We start from the raw sequence: 23,106 nt of genomic DNA on the forward strand, positions 1-23,106 counted from the left end.
AGACATCTTGAGTAAGGCTTGTCTTAATTTCCTTTGTGTGTTACTGTTGAAGATTGTAGTACTAACTTCAGATCAACAGAGTTAAATGGGGATCCAAACATAATTAGAAATGAACATGAGGTTTTATGGGGATTAAATTGGGGCCCTAAAGGAAGCCCTAGGAAGTTTGAATTTCAGTTGCCAAGCAGTGACCTAACAAACTCAAATTCTCTCCACAGATTTCTCAGGAAGTAGATTCAACAAGAGAGTAAGAAAGAGGTTTGAATCCAGAAAGGTACCCTGAGAAAAACAGCAGAGGGGACTCTCCTTAAAGGGAAGTTGCTCTCCACCTAGTAATGTTTACATAGTATCTTTCTCTCTCACTTCCTCCCACCCCAGATTCTTTCCAGCACTCCTGCCTGCCTACCCAGAGCATCATGCCTAGGGGCAGCAAGAGCAAGAGCCGCTCCAGAGCCAAAAGGCAGCAGACTCGGGAAGAGAGGCAGAATCTCCAGGGTGCTCAGCCCGCTGCAGGGGAGGAAGCAACATCCCCTACACTTGACCAGGGAGATGCCCCCAGCTCCCCTGATGTCAGCACTCCTCAAGAGTTCCAGGAGGCTGCATCCCAAGGCTCTCCTGAGTTAGATGTGTCCCAATCAGTTTCCAATGTTGGTGGTGCTGAGGGTTCTGTTACAGGTTTTGATGCCAGGCGTCCAAATGTCTGCATTGTAGCAGAAGCCATCCAGTCTACACGCAGAGATCCTATGGCCAGGAGGGCCAGCAAGATACTTCATTACCTGCTGGAGAAGTACCAGAAGGATGAGCAACCTCAGAAGGAAGAGATGCTGAAGCTGATCAGCAGGAAGTACAAGGTGCATTTCTCCTGCATCCTGGAGAAAGCCACCTATCAGCTGGAGGTGGTCTATGGTCTGGAGTTGAAGTTTGACCCACATAACTCTCAGTCTTATGCTCTTGTTAGCAAGTTACCCATCCCACGTGGGGCAAATCAGGGTGGCAGGAAGGAGTTACCAAAGACAGGTCTCACACTGACCCTCCTGGGTATGATTATGATGAAAGGCGGCCGTGCCACTGAGGAAGAGGTCTGGGAATTCCTCCAAATGCAGGGGCTATATCCTGGGAGGAGGCACTTAATCTTTGGGGAGCCCCGGAAATTCATCACCATAGATCTAGTTGAGCAAAATTATGTGGAGTACCGCCGGGTACCTAATGTTGATCCCCCACGCTATGAGTTCCTGTGGGGTCCCAGGGCCCGCAATGAAACCACAAGGACAAAAGTCGTGGATGTTTTAACTAAGATAAGAAATGCCATGCCTGGTTTCTACCCTCAACAGTATGAGGAGGCTCTGAGTAACCATGCTGAGAGAGCAGCGAGGAGAGGTGAGGCTTCTCATTACCATCATGCCAGGATTCCTTCCCATGCTCAAGCTAGCAGCTCCTCCCACACTTAGCTGGCCCTTAGGTATAGCTGTTACTGTGCTATGAAGGACAGCCAGTCTTCTGAGTAGTGGGGAGTTTATGAGTTAAAAGAACAGCACTAAGAATATGCATAGGAAAAGTAGAAGTATATTTCTTTCTTTGTTACATTGTTAGTATTTCTGCAACTGAAGATTAATTTGTTTCATAAATGCTTCTTAACTATATGTCAGCCACATTTATTGCTCTTTGTCAAGTTTGATTGTAATATCTTTGGGGTTTTAAATTTATTGGAAAATCTTCACAGATTCCTTCTAAGTGTAAGGAAATATGGCATGGGAAAGAGTTTTACAGAATGTGATGTGCAACAATTGGTGAAACAAAGTAAAGGGGTCAATTCATCCATGTCTCTGTCGGGTTTGCCTTTATTTGTAATTTTAATGTAACCAAAGTTGGTTTTATTACTTTATTAAACATCTGTAAGAAAATAAACTGTGATAAATTAAACCTCATAACCAGTCTCTTTGTCATTTCATTATTTTCTCCAGTCATTCATTGGGCATCAGCTCTTCAGTAGCTCCTCCCCACCACATTATTGTTGATGACAACAAAGAACCATCTACTGCCCACAGGGACTTAGAATTTCCCAGCAGCTATATAGAAGGAGGAAGACAGAAAACCCTAAGAAGGACATGCAAAAGAAATGATTAGGAAGAGTAGAAAATTGTTGATTGATACAGCTACCCATTTTCTGATTGTGGTAATTTAGAGCATGGGGAAATTTCAGTTCTGTCAACACTCTATAATTTAACTGACACTTCATGATGGGTTGCATGAGGCTAGGGGAGAGATGATCAGGGACAGACCGTCAGAAGGGAACCTCTTGAGATATGTGAATTGATGAACAATGACCAGATGGTGAATCACAGAATTTTAAGTTTAAGTTAGAACAGGCAACACATCATAAATGTCCCTTTGAATTTTGAGTATACCAGTATGAAATTCTGCCTGTAACAGAAGTGTTCAGAGTCCATGTGTTTACTCCAGTACAGGTGAATACATTGCACAAGTCACACAATTAAATACATAGATTTTCCAAGGAAAAAAAAAACATGATAATCCTTTGAGAAGTAGTTCCAAGAAGACAACTGTCTGTCACTCAGAATGGGCTCATACTGCCAAATTCTCTTTTATTGAAGTGCATCTAATCCAGGTAGTAATTTTGTTAAACTACAAGGACAGAGTCCAAATTTGGTGGTGATGAAAGTAGTGCAAAGGCTAACTTGGATGGAAAATGTTTTAGATTAATGTTATTGAACCTTGAAATATAGTAGAAGTTTAGCTATCCCCCCAAAAAAAATCCACACCAAATTAAATATCGCTTTCCATAGAAAACACTAAGTAATTTTATTATAATACAATTACGTCATTTATCCTCTCCCCTTTCCTCACTCTACCCACTCCTATGAAGCCCCTCTTTGAAATTCTTTTTTTTAAATATTTTATTTATTTATTATGTATACAATATTCTTTCTGCATGTATGCCTGAAGGCCAGAAGAGGACACCAGACCTCATTACAGATGGTTGTGAGCCACCATGTGGTTGCTGGGAATTGAACTCAGGACCTTCGGAAGAGTAGGCAATGCTCTTAACCCCTGAGCCATTTCTCCAGCCCCCCCCTTTGAAATTCTTGATATCCTCTTTTTTGAAAATATAAGTTACTGTTCATATATGCACAGGTAACACAATACAGACTGAGTATGATATAAGTATATATTGCAATTTCTTCTAAAATGAAATATTTTGTTCAACAGGGAGGAAAAATATCCATAAAATTCTGTAAGTAAAGGAAAAAAGATTTATAAAGTCCCTCCCCAAAGTTACATAAGCAGTAACATGCTGTTATTGGAGGAGACAGTACATCTGGCTCTATCCAGGACCTTCACTGTCTGCAAACACCCATCCATTACTCTACTCCTTACCCAGAGTCACTATACCCCTGACCAATGTCTTGCTTAGTAATTACACCTAATTTCTCCATCCATGCCATTTGCACAACCTACTAATCTAATCTATTCCTGGTCCCACAACCCCTGACCAAAGCTACTTTGACCACCCCACAATTTCTTTCAAGGCCTATCCTGGTAACATCCTTATCCACACATTTGCTACAACCAGTCAGTTGTAGAATGAGTTTCACACTCAGCATCCCAGACTAGTCTGTCCATTCATCCACACAAAGCAGCCAAACTCTACACTTTCATAGACTCCCACACCTCTTGCTCTAGCATAGTGAGACCACCCCTACTTGTAATGCTGCCAACCTTTAGGTTTCTGAAAGACCTGTCCTGCTTTCAACCATCTCCTGTTCCCTTCTGCCACATCTCAACCACCCTAATCAGTATGAAGAATTTCCATACCCTCCTGCAGGATCTAGCCTGGTGAGTACAACTGACTTCCCCATCCATACCTTTCCACAGCATGACAGATTCAATCGTCATCCCACAACCAGAGCCCTAGTTTAGACTACCATTCTTTCTGCTCTCCAGCCAAACCCTAGGCTTCCCTTTGGTTCCCACATCCTCTGTCCTAGCCTAGTCTGACCACCACTACCTGTACAACAACCAATTTCTAGGCCTTCACCATGACCATTCCTAAATGTAACAATCCACAGGTTTCGTTTACTCCCTGTCCAACACCCCACTTGGTACTCAGACATTTGAGGTACTCACTCAGCAGTAACCTAAAACCCAACCTTCATATTTAACCCACCAGATCAAGCTCTGGTCCCACAACAATGGTTTTGCAGCCTCATTTGCACAAACAGCTAGGCTCTTTACCATCGTATAGCCTGACCAACACTGCCTGCTCTGCTGCCAATCTCTAGTCTTCTGCCAGGACCTACAGCCATCTTCAGGTCCATCTGTACTGCCTATATCACCCCATTCAGTATGCAAATTTCCAATGACCTCTTACAGGATCTAGCCCAGTGAGAACCTCCTGGACCTTCCATTTTTCCCCAACCTGCCAGATGTATCCTACCCACAAAACCTGTGCCCCAACCTACGCTAGTCATCCCATCTGTACGACAGCCAACCCTCCACCAACACCTAGGCTTCCCCAGGCTCTGCCCATTTGAAACCACTCACTGGTCCTTTTTCTATCACCTCTTGCAATCCACTCTGTACTCATATTTACCACATCCTTCTAAAGGGTGTAGCTTGATGAGTTCCCTTGAACTCTCCATCCATACCTTTTCATTAACCTCCCGCATGTAGTGCAGGCCCCAGAAGCAGTGTCTGGCCACTCTACTTTGCACTACAGCCAATCTCTAGGCTTCCCTAGGGTCCCACAACCCTTGCTTCACTGTAGTCTGACCATTCCCCCCTGTGCTGAAAGCAACCTTTAGGCTTTGATCACGGCCTGCCCTACCTGCTACCACCAAAGTAGCACCTGTCTGCACTGACTGCAACTATCGCATTTGGTACCCAGACTTCCCTAGTCTTCCTCCAGGATCTAGCTTAGTGAGTCTACCTGATCTCTTCATGCCTTTTCCAATGCCTCTCATATGCTTCCCAGAAGCACAACCTGTGCAGCAGACTATCCTGACCACCCACGTCTATATACCGCAGCTGAAGTCTAGGCCTCCTCAGGGTTCTGCATCCCTCACACTGGTGTAGGCAGAACACTCATGCCTTCAATGCATCTAAGTTCTGGCTTTCAACCAGGACCCATCATTTCTGAAACCATCTACAGATTCCTTCTGTGTAGCCTCAACCAATGCGTCTGTACCTAGACCTCCCGTGTAATTCTGCCGAAGCAAGCCTGGTTCATGTGTCTCCCAGACATTGTCATCCACACCTTTTCTCTACCTACCCAGTCTGTCCACTATCTCCTCCCCTGCCATCAAACCCTTGACTTCTCCAAGGACGCACCTGATAAGCAATCACCCCCAGATTCTAGAAATTCTGTGCTATCTCCACCACCCCCACTCCACTAAGTACCCAGACTTATCACATCTTCCATGAGAAAGCCTTGTAAGTCCCATTCACTCCTTTTCCCCAACCAGCCATACATAGCTCTGGTCAGAAAAGCAGTGTCCATGCCTAGTGTGATACTCTGGCCTGTCCACAACCAACTTCTTGGTTTCTACAGGGTCCCACATCCTTTGCACCTGCCTAGTCTGATGACCCCTACCTGTGCATCAGTTAGCCTCTCAGTTTCCACCAGGACCTGCCCTGCCTGCAACCACTACTACTCTTTTCTACTAGGCTTCCACCACTCCCCCACTTAGTACTCACTGTTTCCAGATACTCTTCCGCAGTCTACACCAGTCAGTATAACTGTCCTGTCACACGCCTTTTCCAAAACCTGCCAGGTCTAGTGCTGGTCCCACAAGCAGCGCCCTGGTACGGTTTGGCCAACTCTGATTTGCTGCAGGCTATAATAGGGTTTCACATTACGTTCCCTGGCCTACTCTTATCACACTAGTTTTCCATGCAGCCAAACTCTAGGTTTCTGACAGGACCAGACCTACTTTCCACCAGCAACAGGTCCTTTCTGTCCAGCCACCACCAACTCCCCTAATTTTTCATGTTCTCCTCCAGGGTCCAGCCTGCTGAATTCCCCTAATTTTTCCATCTATGTCTTTTCGGAAACCTGGCTGATCTATGCTGGTCCACCAAACAGTTCCCAGTCCTAGTCTGGTCAACCCTACACACACAGCAGCCGGTTTCTAGGCTTACTGAGGGTCTGAGACTCCCTTACCTTGCTTTAATCTGATTAATCCCTCCAGCAATGTCACCAACTTTTAAGCTCCTGCCCACCTGAACCATACACAGGTTCCCTTCTGTATCAACAGAAAACACGTGAATTGCTACACACATATCTCACATCCTCCTTCAGGGTCTAGTATCGTGAGTTTCCATGACCTCCTCATTTAAGCCTTTTCCCCAACCTTCCAGGTGTAATCCAGGTCCCACAGCCTGTGTCACAGCCCTGTCTGGTCACACACACACTAGCATCTCATCCAACATATAGGCTTCTGCTAGGGCCTGCTTTACTTGCAAACACCCCATGCTGTACTCATGTTTCTCATTTTCTCTTCTTTTGTCTAGCCTGAAATGCTCCATTGATCTCATCTTTTCTTTAAACTGTAAGATGTAGACTGGTTGACAAAACCTATGCTCTGACCTAGTCTAGCCACACTGGTCTAGATTTTAAGAAAGTTCGACATCTCTTGTTCTACCTAGTCTGACCACCCCTGCTGCACAGCCGACAGACAACCACCTCTAGGCATGCCTTCCTACAGTTACACAAAGGTCCTTCCTTTGCAGTTTCTACCATGCCTTTCAGTATCCAGACTTAACAGAACATACTCCAGAATGTAGACTAGTGAGTACACCTGACTTCCCAATCCAAGTCTTGGCCACAACCTGACAAATCTAACCTTGGACCATATCTTCTGGACCCAGCCAACACTGGTGAACCTGTCTGTATAGAAAACTAACATCTGGGCTTCTACCAAGTCCTACCCTACCAGAAATCACCCACAGGTCTTCTCTGCAGCACCTCTAAGCACTCCTTCAGTACCAACTCCTGATATACTCCTCCAAGGTAAAGCCTGGCAAGTCTCCTGGGCATCCACATCCACAGATTTTCTGAAACTTGTCATGTGTAGCTTGGGTCCAACAACAGATATCCTTGCCTACTCTGGACACCCCTCATGCAAAAAAAAAAAGACAACCTGTAGGCTTACTTGGGATCCCATATCCCTTTTCCTGGCCTAGTCTGAGCACTCCTGCCTGCTTTGCAGCCTGCTAAGTCAAAGATTTCCTAGCAAAATGCAGCACATGTCTACTTACCTAAAATAGGTAGTCCATGACAGAGCAAACAATGGATACCACCTAAGTCTAACTTGGTGAACTTTGTTGGGATTATTTACAGGAATATGACCAAAGGATTACTTACAGGACCAGAAATGTCGCAAAGACAGTTACATCACCAAAGTCCACTCCAGACTGGTGGCAGCTCACAAAAGCTGGGAACCTGGAGCACACTGCACAGTCTGCAGGCAACTCAACAGATTGGAGAGTGTCCTTTTCCTGTGACTTAGTTGGTTTAAATATCTTCCAGGTAGCTTAGATGATTCCTGCTCTTTCCAGGTAGCTGGTCTAGTCTCAGAGTCTTCTTTGCAGTTCGGTTTGCCTGAGAGTAATTCTCAGCATTCTTTCCTGTTTACATTGTTTTATGGAGGGAGGAACCTATAAAATCTGGTCAGTTTCAGGAACTTCCTGGAGCTATTTTGAGTTGTTTATCCTAAGTGGTAAGGAGTTCCTCTGCAAAATAGAATGTTTCAATCTCAGACATTCTGCTACATAACACTCCAGCCTTTCCTCTGGGCTCTTAAATTCTTTTCACTCCCTCTTCCACAATGATCTGAGAGTCTCAGAGGGGTGGTAATTATAGATATCTACCATGGTGCCACAAAAACAGTCATTTAAATGTTGCTTTAACAGTGGTTATGAGTTGAGACTGACAGAAATAGTGATCTATGGGTATAAAAACACGTTTAGAAGACAATTTCACAGGCACATCACATCTATCTAGTAAAATTATAGAAGTTCTTTCCCCATTGGAACCCATGACCTCTTCAGTCACATGTTTGTTCCTGCCTTACAGTACCAGACCTGAACTCCCTCTTGGTAGCAGACCTCTAATTCAATCGGTAGGCTGTTTTTCTTACCCATGATAGCAAAGCCAGTGTTACCCATACATTCTGCCTGGTATGCATTTTAGCATGCAGGGTTCACAGCCAAACAGGAATGTCGGTGATAGTTCTCTGTTGGCGCTACTGAAGCCAGCCATTAAGGTGGGAGTTTTTAGTTCAGTCCCAGCTTAATTTCTCCATGTCCTAAAGTCAAAGCATGATCTTCTGAAATAGAAAGGTCTTACTGTTTAGGTCTGGCATACCACCAGTAGCAGCAACAATACTTTTATGATATGTGGGGTCTTCTGAGCTTCCCTAACTAATAACACACAAGGAGGTAGCCCAACCCCACAGTAGGGATTTAATTCAAAAACATTTTGACCTCTGGGAGTGTCCTTTTCCACCCATGTAGAGTACCTTTTGAATTATGTTTCATTTTATTTAAACCAGTCCCAGTTGTGCCGTAAAGTACATGGGAATAACGATATACCTGGTTTCTTCTCTGAAGTTTGTTTTCCAAATTTTCAAAATACTCAGAGGTTAGCATTATGTCATCAAAGAGAAAAACCTTTTCCAGATGAAAAGGTCATGAAAGGGCAACAACATGAGACACTATCCCATAACAAACTGTGGTTACAAAAATAACTGTGGTGAAGAACTCTGAAAGTCTGTTGCCATCTGTTTTGAGCAAAAGATACAAATGACTCCAGAAGTTTACCTCTAAAAGAGATACAAAAGTTGAACACAAAGAACGTTCCATCCATTTAAGTCAGTTGCATCCTTCCCAGATCCATATTGGGTACAAACCATGGATAGAAGGTGGTAATTCATATTTATTCTCTCTGAGCCATTATATTTTCATATCATGGAGCTCTTTCATGGAACCACCCTCTGTTTCTTCATCCCTGATAAACCCACTGGGCCTGACTTAATCTGCTCAGACCTTTCCAGGACCGAAGAGTTCTGTGGACCTGTTCTCTCATGCTGTGCCTGCTCACTCCACGGGTCATAAAAGGCCCTTGGTTGGTACTGTAGCTATTGCCTCCCTATTTACCTTATCTGGATGTTGAGGTAGAACTTGGCTGAGCAAACCATCTCCACCCCAGCCTAACCTTTTTCTAGAAGAAAAGATATCCTCCTTACTCTCAGTGGTTGATTACCTACCCCGGGACAGGCTTGATCATCTTCACTTGTTCTATCACAGATGTCTTCTGTGAGCTGCTCCTTCGGCTTTGAAGCCTTTCAGAAACACCTTAGCACACAGTTTGTTTATTTCTTTTTTATCAACCTTTTCCTTAGGAACTCTAGCTTGACACAAGTCCTTCCATATTTATCGCTGAAAGACCTTGCTTTGTTTTTTCCCCCAGAAATATATTTTCACATTTTATTTACTTATTTTTTATTTATTTTATTTACTTATTTTTTATTTGTTTTATTTACTTATTTTTCGCCCAACTCTTCCTAGTCTCTCCCACCTCCCTTCCCTTTCAAATGCAAATACCCTTTCTGTCTCTTCTTAGTCAACAAAGAGGCATCTAAGGAACAATAATAAAATAAACTAAGATAAAATAAATCAAATACAAACAAATCAGAATAATCCAAAACAAACTTGTAAAATAACCAAAGAAAAAGCATGGGAAACACTTACAGACACAGAAACACACAGAAACCCTATAAACACACAAACTGGAAGCAACAATATAAACACAAAGGTTCTCCTATAAGGTTAAAAAATATTGCCCTGACACAACATGAGACAATGAATCTCCAAAGATGCTATTGAGTTTGTATTGCATTGGTCATCTATTGCTGGGCACGCAACCTGTCTTTAAGAAATTTTTCTGCAATCAAACTCTGTTGGAGAAAATTAAATTTTCATTTGCAAATTGTAAGAAATTGGAGATAGCCTCTGGGGATGGTGACATCTGTCTACTTCTCCCAGCTCTAGTACTCCATCTGGTGCAGACCCAAGCAGGTCCTGTACATGTTGCCATGGTTTCTGTGAGTTCATATATGCTTTGGTCATGCTGTGTTTAGAAGGCCTTGTTTTATTAATGTCTTTCATCCCCACTGGGTCTTACATTCTTTCTGCCTTGCCTTTCTCAGAATTTTCTGAGTCCTGACAGGAGGTATTTGATAGAGACATCTCATTTAGGAGTAAATGTTCCAAGGTCTCTCACTTTCCGCACATTGTCTGGCTGTGGGTCTTTGTATTTGTTCCCATATGCTTCAGGAGGAGGCATCTCTGATGATGGTTGAGGAAGGCAATGCTCTATTAATATATCAGAATATCATTAGAAGTCATTTTATTGCTACATTACTTTAACAGAACAGTGTTATTTGATTTTCCCTTAGGTTCCTGGCCTATTTAGTCTTTGGTTGTTGGCCACACAACCAAAGGAATGAACCTTAAATCAGGTCAGATCTTGGTTGGTTACTTCCACAAGCTTTCCAACTATTGCATCAGTGTATCTTGCAGACAAAGCACTGGACCATTGTTAATGACCCCATACACATGATGGATCATGTATTTTCTTTCTTTTTATTTATTTATTTATCAAAAATTTCCACCACCTCCCCACCTCCCTTTTTCCTCTCCCTCCCCACCTCCCCTTCCCACTCTAGTACTAAGAGCAGTCAGGGTTCCCTGCCCCATGGGAAGTCCAAGGTCCTTTCCCCTCCATCTAGGTCTGTAAAGGTGAGCATCCAAACAAACCAGGCTCCCACAAAGTCAGTCCATGCAGTAGAATCAAAACCCAGTGCCACTGTCCTTGGCTTCTCAGTCAGCCTCCACCATCAGCCACATTCAGAGAGTCCGGTCTGATCACATCCTCCATCAGTCCCAGTCCAGCTGGCCTTGGTGAGCTCCCATTAGATCAGCCCCACCATCTCAATGGGTGGACGCACCCCTCGTGGTCCTGACTTCCTTCCTCATGTCCTCCCTCCTTCTGCTCTCATTTGGACCTTGGGAACTCAGTCCAGTGCTCCAATGTGGGTCTCTGTCTCTATCTCCATCCATCACCAGATGAAGGTTCTATGGTGATATTTTTTCTTTTAAAACTCAGACTTGCAATCATCTTTTATTGCTTTTGCCATGTTCTTTTCCTTCTTACTCTCTGAATATTCTCATGAACTCCAAGCTCTTGGATCCCAGTAGGGTCTTATAAGCATGAATCTACCTTATGCTCTCTTTTTTTTCTTTTGACCACCATCTGAAGAAGAGGCAAGGCATCTTATCTATCTTATCTTATCTTCTATCTCACTGTTCATTTGCCTAATTTACTTGCCAAATCAGAAGCTAAGCTAACATGGAGGTTGCTAGCCTCATCTATATTTCTTGCTCCAATTCCTTCTTTACACAAAAGTACATGCTTGACTGATATCTTACCTTGAGATATATTTCTTACTATACACATTGACCAGGCGACTTCTGCTGCTGCTTGCCAACAATCTTGACCCTTGTGTACTAATCTCAAAGACTATATTTTTTCTTCTAAACCTGTAGCTGCTTTTAGGGCATCTCTGTATTAACGAGGTGGACCCCACTCACGAAACAGGCATGTTACCCCATACTATATATAGATGAAGACTGCCATCCTGGGATTCCTCCCACAGACACTCATAAATATGATGGCTTTGCCTTCATATCATGTCTCACTAGCTAGAAAGAACCAAGCAACTGCTGTCATAGCACAAATGCACATTAACAACCAGCACACAGGAAAGGGCAACTGAATCAGGACATCCTCTATAGATGCATTCAGGCTTCTCAGCCCCCGTTGCATGATTTGCTACACACAGCCAGTAGTTCTGTCATATCCTTGTTCAGGCACCAATTATGCTGTGTGACAGGTTTTTACTGAGAAGATACAAAGCACATTTCTATTCACCCTGCATGTGGAGCCCATAACAGACCAAAGTATGGATACCACATAAGTCAAACTTGGTGAAACAATGAGATTTCTATACTTACAGAAGCAGAAACTGCCACAGAGCACAGCCAATCTCTAGGCTTTGGCGAGGACCAGTCCTACCTATAATCATCCACAGGAAGTTTCAGTGAAGCCTACAACCACCCCATTTGGTACCCAATTTTTTGTCTGCTTGTTGGTTGTTTTTTTTGGAGACAGGATTTCTCTGTAGCTTTAGAGCCTGTTCTGAACTCACTCTGTAAAACAGGCTAGACTCATATTCACAGAGATCCACCTGTCTCTGCCTCCCAGTGCTGGGATTAAAGGCATGTGCTACCACTGCCTGGCTATACCCGGATTTCTAACCTCCTCCTCCTGGGTCTAGTCGGGTGAGTACCTCAACATGCCTGTTCTGAAAACTTCCAGATGTTGTTAGAATCCCACAACCAGCTCCTGGTTCTAATTTGCCCATGCCTCCATGCACAGCACCTGGCCTCTAAGCTTCCTTGGAGTGGTAATTTTTCCTCCCCTGTATAATTTCACTAGCCTTGTATACTTTGCAGCCATCCTTTAGTTTTCTGCCAGAATGGGCTGTACCTGCAATCACCCACAGGTTCCTTCTGCACTGTCTCTATCACCACTGCCTAGACTTTCCACATCCTCATTCCAGACCTAGTCTGATGAGTAGACCTGATCTCTCCATCCACACAGTATCTTCAATCTGTCAGATATACCACGGGTCCCATTTCTAGTGCCCAGGTCTAGTCTGGCCACTCCAACTGCAATGCAGTTAACTCCTAGGTTTCCCCAGGACTGCACATTACTTAGTCAAACTTAGTCTGACCATATCTAACTGTACTGAAGTCAATCTCCAGGCTTCTGTGAGGATCTTTCCTATATGAAACCACACATAAGTCCCTTTGGGGCTATCTCCAGCCACACAGCATTATGAACCCAGGCTTCTTATGTCTTCCTCCAGGGTTTATCCTCGTGAGAGCCCACGAAGTATGAAAATAAAATAATCATGTAACTATATTTTATTAAACACCAAATACTTCTTAATCTGTGTTTCATATCCTTTATATTTTGCATAAATATTTCAGCATTATCAAATAAACTTCACGAAAACATATTGTAAATTTCACACATTCATGAGGACATACTTCATAGATTATTGATCACAACTTATTTAGAGCTCACAAAATTAGAATTCTCCCTAGCTAATCTAGACCATTGTTTTGTAATTCATTTTAATTCACTTCAGTCCAATCTCAAATACGTCTCAAAAAATTAAAAGAATCTGTTCTGATGGGAAATATATAACTACTGTGAAATCAAAGCTGAATAAATGTATTAGGTACATGAATAAAATCATAATCAATAGCAATATTATCACATAAATATGGAATTCTAAACAATATGCAAACATCAAGAACTTGCCATGTCAGCCTGTTCTGCCTTTTTTCTCGAAAATGGAAAAAATTTAAAGTTCTATAATAGACCAATTCTTGGTAGTTGTCAAAAGCAAAAGTCTGCATACCTTTGTAATGTTTTCTTTCATTTTTCCCAATAGCAAACCTGTCCTAATCCTTCTGCCTCATAATAAAATTATAAATAAACATATTTCTTTATATCTTCTCCAGTATTCTTTCAACCACTAACTCAACTTAATCAAGGAACTTTATTTATTTCTTTATATTTTCATTCTTTTTTCTTTCTTTCTTTCTTTCTTTCTTTCTTTCTTTCTTTCTTAAAAATTTCCACCTCCTCCTGCCTCCCTTTAGAAACAGCTAAGAGTTTCTTCAAATAACAGATGAGCCTATAGAAAATCTCCCCCCCTCTTGTTTCAATATCCTCCTTGTACATGTACCAATATATTTTATTTTTGTATATATATATGTATATATATACAAATACACATATGTACATTATTCTATTTGCATCCCAGATATTGAAAATCATATACCATCTACTGACTTTAGTGCATTGCAATACTTTTCAGTTTTCATTCTTTCAAATTCCCAAGTTCTTCCAATAGTAAAAAGCAGCCTTCCATTGTCTTTAACATATTTGTTTTTTTATGCTGTCCTATTCCATTTGGACAAACTGCAATGATCTAGATGATTAAGGTACTATATGTCTATAGAATATAAGAAGAAATACCTGTACTTTAGACACGAATAATAAAATTGCTTTATTAATACTTTAGTGTGCTAAACCACAAAAGCAAACATAAGAGTGAATTGCACATAAACTTTCTTGAAACTTTTGGCATTATGTGTATACATATAAACACAAAATCACTAATAAACAGATTAGATACTTCTTACATATCTAAATTACCCTGAGTTAATAAAATGTGGGCTGTTGAGAAGACTCAGCAAGTAAAGGCATCTTGTCATCAAACTTGAAACCTGAGCTTGATCTCCTGGCACTATGTAGTAGAAGGAAAGAACTGACACATTGTATACTCAGTTTTTAACTATAAATTATAGTTTTAACTTTTAAAAGACAATTACATGGATGAATACTTGTATTGATATCATTTCCACTCCTCTCTTTTCACCTTCCAACTACTAATGTGTACCCCCAAGTCTCTCCAAAATTTATGACTTCTTATTTAGTTGTTAAAAGAGCTCTCTCTCTCTCTCTCTCTCTCTCTCTCTCTCTCTCTCTCTCTCTCTCTCTCACACACACACACACACACACACACACACACACGCACTACTGAGTTCTTTTAGTGTTGCTTTTATGTACATATGCTTAGAGATGACTACTTTGAATTAAGAAACCTATTGGGAAGTTCATCACTGGAGAAGACTGATTTCCCCTGATCACACCTAAGAAAGTATAGAGCCTATTTGACATGAAAACCATGATTAAATAATATGCTGAGTGAACTGTGTTTGTTAAAAACCTTGGGGATGAATTTTTACTTTCATCAGGTATGTGTTAATATGATAATTGGTATTCTGATTTCAATCTTGTGGCTATATTGTGTCAAAATGATAAGAAATTACTGAATAATCTTCATTTATCAAATAGATTTTGGATGATTTAGTATAATCTCTGAACTCGTCCTCAAATAACTGTGCTGACCATTACCATGTTAGCAGCAGGCAGGTGCTTTTTGATAACTCAGATTTCTTCAGTGAAGCACACAAATGTGTGTTTTTGTCCCAGACCACGGATAGAAGAATAAATGTCAATTCTCAAAAGTTTTTCTCTCTTGCCAGGGAGTGATGGCACACATGCCTTTAATTCCAGCATTCAGGAGGGAGAGGCAGACAGATCTTTGACAGATCTGTAGGCCAGCCTGGTCTACAGAGTAAGTTCCAGGACAGCCAGGGCGATCGAACAAAGAAACCTTGTCTTGATAAACAAACAACCAAAAAAAAACTGTTTTTCTCTAACCAATTTTGCTATGTCATTACTTTGCTGTCTACAGATCTGTTTCCACTTCAGGGAACATATACAGGTTGCATTACCATATAGATTAAAGACCCTTTTTATTATTGACAATGTTATTATTTTTTCTTCTTTTATTTAATGGTTGAGGTTAGTCATGGGAAATATGACTTGAATGTCACTCTCATCTTCACATTCTTGTGCAAAGGAATGCCTCTTCTAAAAAATGTGAAAAATTTTTGACATCTTCACAAAATTCTCTTTTCTAATGGGTAAGAGTAAACATCTCTATGGGGATCTTTTTTTTCCTCTGAGTCGATCAGAAAGTTTTTATATTTGTTTCCATAAAAAAATTGTTCCTTTCTTTCAGTTTTGTGTAAGGTATATTTTGGATGTTTTTAAATATGCTGTTTACAAATGTTCTAATTTGTTATTTCTTTCATTTGACTATCATCCTGATTTTACAATAATGACCTTTTGTATACTCACTTTCCTATTTGCTTTTTATGTTTACATATTTTCTGTGACAATTAGCGTTTTGCAATCAAGCATTCAATTATTAACACATATTATCTATGCATAATAATGGCTTGAAATGAGAAATTTTTCTATAAATGTATATATTTTATCGTATTTACCCTCTCTAATAACATCTAATATCGTCTTATCTTCCTTCCCATCCCTACTAGTATACTTTTATTTTCATAAAATTTAAAAACATATGTGATACTTCTCTTTTTCAATTTGACTTTAATTTGCTTAATAAGCTTACCTCTACTCTCAATGTCTTGCATAGAATAAATGTCTGATTTCTCATTGAAGCAAGAAATTTGAAGGATTGTCCCACCTATTTTGGCAAAATTCCTCAGTTGCTTTCTTATGTGTTCTTCAGGATTTCTGGCAGACTTTTTGATGAATCAGGAACCCTGAAGGACTATTTCACCTTGTTTTGGCAAGTTTAGCAGTCATTTTCCTGTGGGTCTTACAAGTCCATTGTATACAGTATATTGTGAAGCAGTCCGGACAAGAGCAGTTCCTTGGCGAAATAGCTAGTCTTGTCACATTGAAGGCAAACCCAATAACGAATTTCTTCAGTGTCTATCATCCTCTTTGAAGTCACTGGTACTGCCAGGAGCAGATGTGTCTCATATCAAGAAAATTCTAAGTTATTAAAACATATAAATTCCATATTCTATAGTACTTTAAAAATATATCTCTGCATATCTAGAAAACCTACCTATTTATATGAATTATATCTCTGCCTATCTAGGAAACCTAATAATGACACATCTCAGGGATAGCATGACTATAAGTTTGAATATTACATATGATTAGTAATTTGTATTTATTAATTATACATTACATTTTTAAATGAGCTATATAACACAATACCTTAAACAAGAGTAGAAATATACAATATACATACAGTATAATAAAATTGACCTTAAATTTATATTAATATACAAAAATCCTTTAAACAAGAATAAAGACATATACATAGTGAAACAAAATTAAATTTGTATCACTAAACCAAAATCCACTCCAATGCAAAATATCTGAGATAAATAGTTGTCTTTTTATGCTACATTTCTATATTCCCCTAAATATAAGAACTATCCAAACTCACTAAATAACAAAAACCATCTATATCCACCCTGCAACTCTTGAAAGTGTGGATGATGTTTTCACTTGACTAGTTTCTACTGTCAGTGAATGAAGTATCTTTAGGGTCCCTGAGAAAATTCAAAATAATTGTCAAGTCCTAGGAAGACTTTTGTTGATAGCTATCACCTGTCAAAGCTCAGGCAGTCTCCCTTGATCAAAGCTGGTCCATCTTAACATGTAACAAATCCATAGTTTCTTTGTTTCCTGTGGAAATAAAAGCAAAACTCCTTTTCCAAAGCAACATATTCTTGTACTTATAATTTGAAATCAAGATACCTTTATGTTGGTTTAGCTTATCAGCATCCACAATCAAATGTCTCTCTGTAGTTAGCTCATTAACAGTCAAAAAATTTCAAAGAAAGCACAGTAAAATACATAATCCTAACTCTCTGTGTATTTTACATGTTGACATGGTTTATTATAATTTTTTTACTCTAATTTTAAGAGACTTTCTTTTAAAGATAAATCGAGATGGGTCATAATATTGGATAAATGTATGTAGGCATGGAAGATAGAAGAAAAAGAGTATAGAGAGTCATAAAATAAAGTTAATGCCTTTAAAAAAATAAAATCTTTAAAGACACAGAGTACAGATAATTAAAGATTAAATGGAGTAAAGAAAAATAAGTCACATAAAGATGGAAAATTCACAGAGTCTGGAGTATGTATATTATTGTGGTTTTGAATTTTTGGACTGTAAAGGAGCTAAGTACAGAGAGACATTTTATTGTATGGGCTGCTAAGCTAAACCAGCATGTATATTGTAAAGGTATCTTGACTTCAGAATTTGGGTCTAAGTACATGTTGCTTGTGAAAAGGGGTCCTTCTTTTGTTTTCACAGAAGATGAAAACCTGTGGATTGCTTCTAGGTGAATATGGTTTCATACACCAAGACCCCCTGAAAGGTTGCCAAGAACACCTCCCAAAAATTATTTTGCCCAACTGCTGACTGAAAGGAACCGAGCACACAGGATACACTGTGAAAGACCTGATTAACACTGCCCCAAACAGCAGGAAGTACAATGGACAGAACTACACACATATTCCCAAATATTGTTTATAATTGTTTGTTTACATTTAAAGGGGATATTATATAGATATGGATAATTTGTATTGGTATGAATCTTGGTTTATTTACACAAATTTAAAGTCAATTTTGATTTATGTATATTTCTGATCTTGATTAAAGTATTGTGATTGTGTAGCTCATTTAAAAATGTAATGTATATTAAAAATATAGGTTAATAGATAGTCATCTATAATAGTCAAGCTTGTTGTCATGTTAGGTTTTCCAGATATATCTCAGTTAGATAGATATTCTTCAGATCTTTCAGAGACCTACAGAATAAGGCATTTAAAATGTTTAAGAACTTAAGACTTTTCATGACAGTGAGACACATCTGCTCCTGGCAGCACCAAGGTACTTCAAAAGGATAATGGGCATTGAAGAATCTCCTTATGGAGCTATTTAGTCATTTGGGCAAGGAACTGCTCTTGTCTGGACTGCTTCATGTATACTATAAAACCTAGACATGCATAACACACAGAGAAATGACAGCTGAACTTGTCTAAAGGTGAGATTATCCTTTGGGGTTCCTGCTTCATGAAAGAATCAGCTAGACATTCTGTAGGACACAGAAGAAAGTGACTGACAAACTGCCAAAATAAGTGGAACTGTCTTTGAAGTTTCCTACTTCATGTAAGAGTCTGCCAGACACTTTGGGCCTGTAGGCTGAAGATGGATGCCCCAGTGGTACAGAAGTTTGGGTGAATGTCCAGGCAGAGAAGTCTCTAGAGTTTTGGAAGTTGCTTACAATGCACTTTCTGCTTACTTAGGTAATATTATATCCTTCTGGAGACTTTGATGGAGTTAAAGAATTTATAGTTATAGATATAGCTTTCCTTATTTATGATAAAAGATAAAGTAAATAGAAATATTGTAACTGTAATTTTTGATTGATACCTGTTTTGTTATATGTAATTTTTCTATGTTAAAGTTAAGGCCTTCTTTTTGTTTAAACAGAGAAGGGGAAATAGTGTAGAAAGTCCTTCTGTCTATGTGTTGCTTTCATTGGTTAATAAAAAACTGCTTTGAGCCTATGGCAGGGAAGAACAGAACTAGGCAGGGAAACCTAGGCTATATGCTGGGAGGAAGAAGGGTGGAGTCAGAGAGACACTATGGAACCTCTGGATGAGTCAGAGATGCTGGAACTTTGCTGATAATTTACAACCTCATGGTGATACACAGATTACTATAAATGGGTTGATCTAATATATAAGAGTTATCTGGTAAGAAGCTAGAGCTAATGGGCCAAGCAGTGATTTAATTAATACAGTTTCTGTTTGGTTATTTTGGGGCTAAGCTAGCAGGGTGGCTGGGACAAAAAAGCGATCTCCTTGTAACATAGGGGGACAAATTCCAGCCCCATCAAGCAGCATAACTTGGCTGTAGGATAATGCTCTTGGACACTGTAAATATTTGTCACTCATGTTAGTTTAATAAAACCCTGATTGTCAAGTAGTCAGGCAGGAAATACAGGTGGGCTGACCAGAGTAAGAGAATTCTGAAAAAGGTAAGGCAGAGAATGCCTTACTGGGAAAAGGTACCAAGCCACATGGTTCAACACAGAGACAGAGAAAATAGGGAAGCAGCATGGACAGTACAGAGTAAAGATAATGAAGCCATGAGGCAGAAAGTAAATTAATAAAAATGGATTAATTTATGTTATAATAACTATTTAGAAACAAGCCTAAGTTATCAGCCGAGCTTTCATAATGTGACTGGGAGCTGTCAGGAAGGACAAAAAAATCCATCTACAGTAAGCTGAGAGCAGGCATACATTCATTAACACTCTCTCTCTCTCTCTCTCTCTCTCTCTCTCTCTCTCTCTCTGCGTTTGAGTATGGATATGTGACTAGTTGCTTCAAGTTTGTGTTGTCTTGATTTCCCTACAATAATGAACTGGAACATGGAATTGAGAACTAAAATATTTTCCTTCCTCTGTTACAAATTGTTGACTACTTTGTTGAGAAAGGTGTGTGTTGCTCAAGCTAAGTGGATTTGTAGGTTTTAAATTTATACCTACCTTAGCAAAACAGAGAAAGCAGAAAAGAGTGCTTTATGGTAAGTGCTGGTACTGTTGCAAAAGCCAACAGTCATTTCGGTTGCATGTTACACAACTTGCAGTTCTAGTTGGTCCTAAGGTAAGTTTACTTTGTGTCTGAACAGTCAGTTCTCTATGTAATAGAGTTTATTGGATGTAGGGATCACACACATCTTTTCCTTCTCTTACATTTAAATAATGAATGGATATACTTTCTTTGTTATGTTTATTTTTTTAAATTGAGGATTAATTTGCTTTTTACTTTTGTTTCTTAACATAATGCATGATAAATGTATGATTCATTGTCAAATTTAAGATGAGTTTCATTAAATAAATTGGAGGTGTTAGAGAGCTACCTCAATGGTTAAAAGTACTGAACCTCTTCTGGAGATTTGGGGTTTGACTCTCAGCACCCATGTCGTGGTTTGTAACCATCTATAACTCCACCTCCAGGGGATCTGACACCCTCTTATCTTCTGACCTCTATGGGCACTGCACAAACATGGTGGGTGCACAAACACATATTCAAGCAAAACATTCATACACATAAAATAAAAAATTAAAATGTTCCAAACTTTCATTAATTTCAAAGATATTCATTGGCATAAAATATATAAAAAGTGAAATGAAAACAAAGTGGTGACTTGATGGGTGATTATATATATATATGTATATATATATATATATACGCCTTTTCTAGAAACTATTGATTATTCACACTGTACAAAAAAGTAAACATTTACCAATTCAGCCAGAATTTCACTATTTTAATTACTTCATTGTTTCTGTCAGCATGAACTGTGTATCTATTGTTTGGAAGCCCCCTATCTAACAGTACTAGAGACAGGAAAAAGAAAGTCTAGGTGTTACCTATAAGAAATTTAGCAGCAGATGCAAATAATGGACAGAATGACATATTCACTTGGACAGGGAGTATGAGGAAAAAGTGAGATAAGGAAGATAAAATTTCAGATATGAACGTAATATATCTGATTAAGGTAAGTTGAAGTAGTTAATGTATGTATTAATTTTCTATAATTTTGATTGTACAATTCTATCAGTTGGGGGTTATTTCAGTGAGGCTGCATGGTGAGATTGATGAAAACATGGGACTGATAAGCAAGGACCAATTAGTTCATGTATCTTATAGTTGATATTGGTAATCTGGAAGAGGAAACAAATCTTAAAAATTAGCTGTACCAGAAGGTGGTACACAGGTTGCTGGGAGGAGAAAAGACGACAAGGGTGTTGCCAAGCTGTGGATCCTTAAAAATACATTATTGATCTGTCTGGCAAGGTATTCTCACTGCTGTCATAGTGGCACCATGGTTTTTAGGTTAATTAAATACTTTCTGATTGGACTTGAGGCTCTCTCCTTGGGAAGAAATACGTACCTGGTACTGTAAGACTGAGCAAAAATCTATGGTTAAGGATGTCACAGGCTCTATAACATAACTTACTACCAATATTAATATAAATAGATGTGCATCCCAACTGCCTACTAATTTATGTTATAAAAACTATTTAGAAACAAGTCTAAGTTATCTGCCAAGCTTTCATAATGTGACTGGGAGCTGACAGGAAGGACAAAAAAAATCCATCTACAGTAAGCTGAGAGCAGGCATACATTCATTAACTCTCTCTCTCTCTGCTTTTGACTATGGATATGTGACTAGTTATATTGATATGTCTTTCCACCTTAGACAGAGAAGCTTTTCTTGTTGCAATGAATGATGGTTAAAACAGAGAATTATAACTTGTCAAAATGTTGCAAATAAATGACTGTTGAGATTTTTTCTTTTAGAAACAGACTTCCTTTGCCCCACATGCACTGCTATTTAAGTTACATTTTCACCATTTATTAAAAAGTTTGCAAACCATATTTCATTTATAATTCAGAACTTATAATGTAGTTGTGCAGGGGCAATGTGATAGAAACTCACAATAAAATGATTAGAAAGTAAATAGTAAAAATAAAATAGCAAAACATGTTTAATACATAGTTATTAAACATATACATTGTTTGTCATATTTCCTGTATTATAAATGAAAGATATTCACATTTATTTAATTCACTTCAAAGTGCCTTTTATCCTTGCATAATCTATATACACTAATAGTAACTGTCCATTAAAACAAAATAAGAAAATAAAGAAAAAAGTACCGAGCAGAATAATTTATATTCTTAGCTTAAGTTAATCATATTAAATGTAGCAATTATATCATTAGGAAAATTAAAGACAACACAAAATGTAACATTTATTTGAGGAGAGTAATACATTAAATACTAACTTCTTAATGTGTATGTCATAATCTGTATTCCATGTAGATTGGACTTAGTACACACATTTTAAGGTTTCTGAAGATAAGGTAGAAAATTCATTTCACAGGTGAATTATTTGCAAATTTTTCAATTCACAGGCTCATAACTGATAGAAGCTTGGACTGGGTTTGTCTTAACACCATGGTATTTAAGTTCTCCAGCTTGGACTACATTTTTCCCTTAATCACTCAAAACTACATCTCAGATGATAGATAGAAACTTGTACTCATAGAAGTTACATGAGTGGTGTTGAAATAATGCTGAATAACTGTGATATTTGCATTAATTAAAAAATTCAATGGCAATATAAGCATCTAAATATGTAATGCTATGCACTGTGAAAGCATCCAAAATCTCTAAGACATAATGTTTTATCTTTCCCGGGTGTAAAGCAAAGCTATTCAAAGTCTTACAAAGCTAATTCTGGTTAGTAAGACAAACGAAATGGTTAGGTTTTGGCTTTGTTTTATTTTTCTGATATCAGGATCATCTAGCTTAAGCTGCATGACTTTTATTATAACTTCTCCATCTCCAATCGAGGTTGGAGTGAAAAGCCAGTCTCTGAAAGACTT

At 39.1% G+C, this 23,106-nt stretch overlaps 1 protein-coding gene across 1 annotated transcript; it reads left to right on the forward strand.

The window, feature by feature from the left end:
• The first annotated feature begins 215 nt into the window (after positions 1-215).
• Positions 216-1,891, forward strand: LOC125410283 (melanoma-associated antigen B1-like). Its single transcript, XM_048449742.3, has 2 exons — positions 216-274; positions 379-1,891. The coding sequence occupies exon 2, from the start codon at positions 417-419 to the stop codon at positions 1,446-1,448; it is 1,032 nt and encodes a 343-aa protein (XP_048305699.1). The 5' UTR covers positions 216-274; positions 379-416; the 3' UTR covers positions 1,449-1,891.
• Positions 1,892-23,106: the final 21,215 nt, after the last annotated feature.

Source organism: Myodes glareolus, chromosome X (assembly GCF_982192425.1).
Source record: "Myodes glareolus chromosome X, mMyoGla1.1, whole genome shotgun sequence".
NCBI lineage: Eukaryota > Metazoa > Chordata > Mammalia > Rodentia > Cricetidae > Myodes > Myodes glareolus.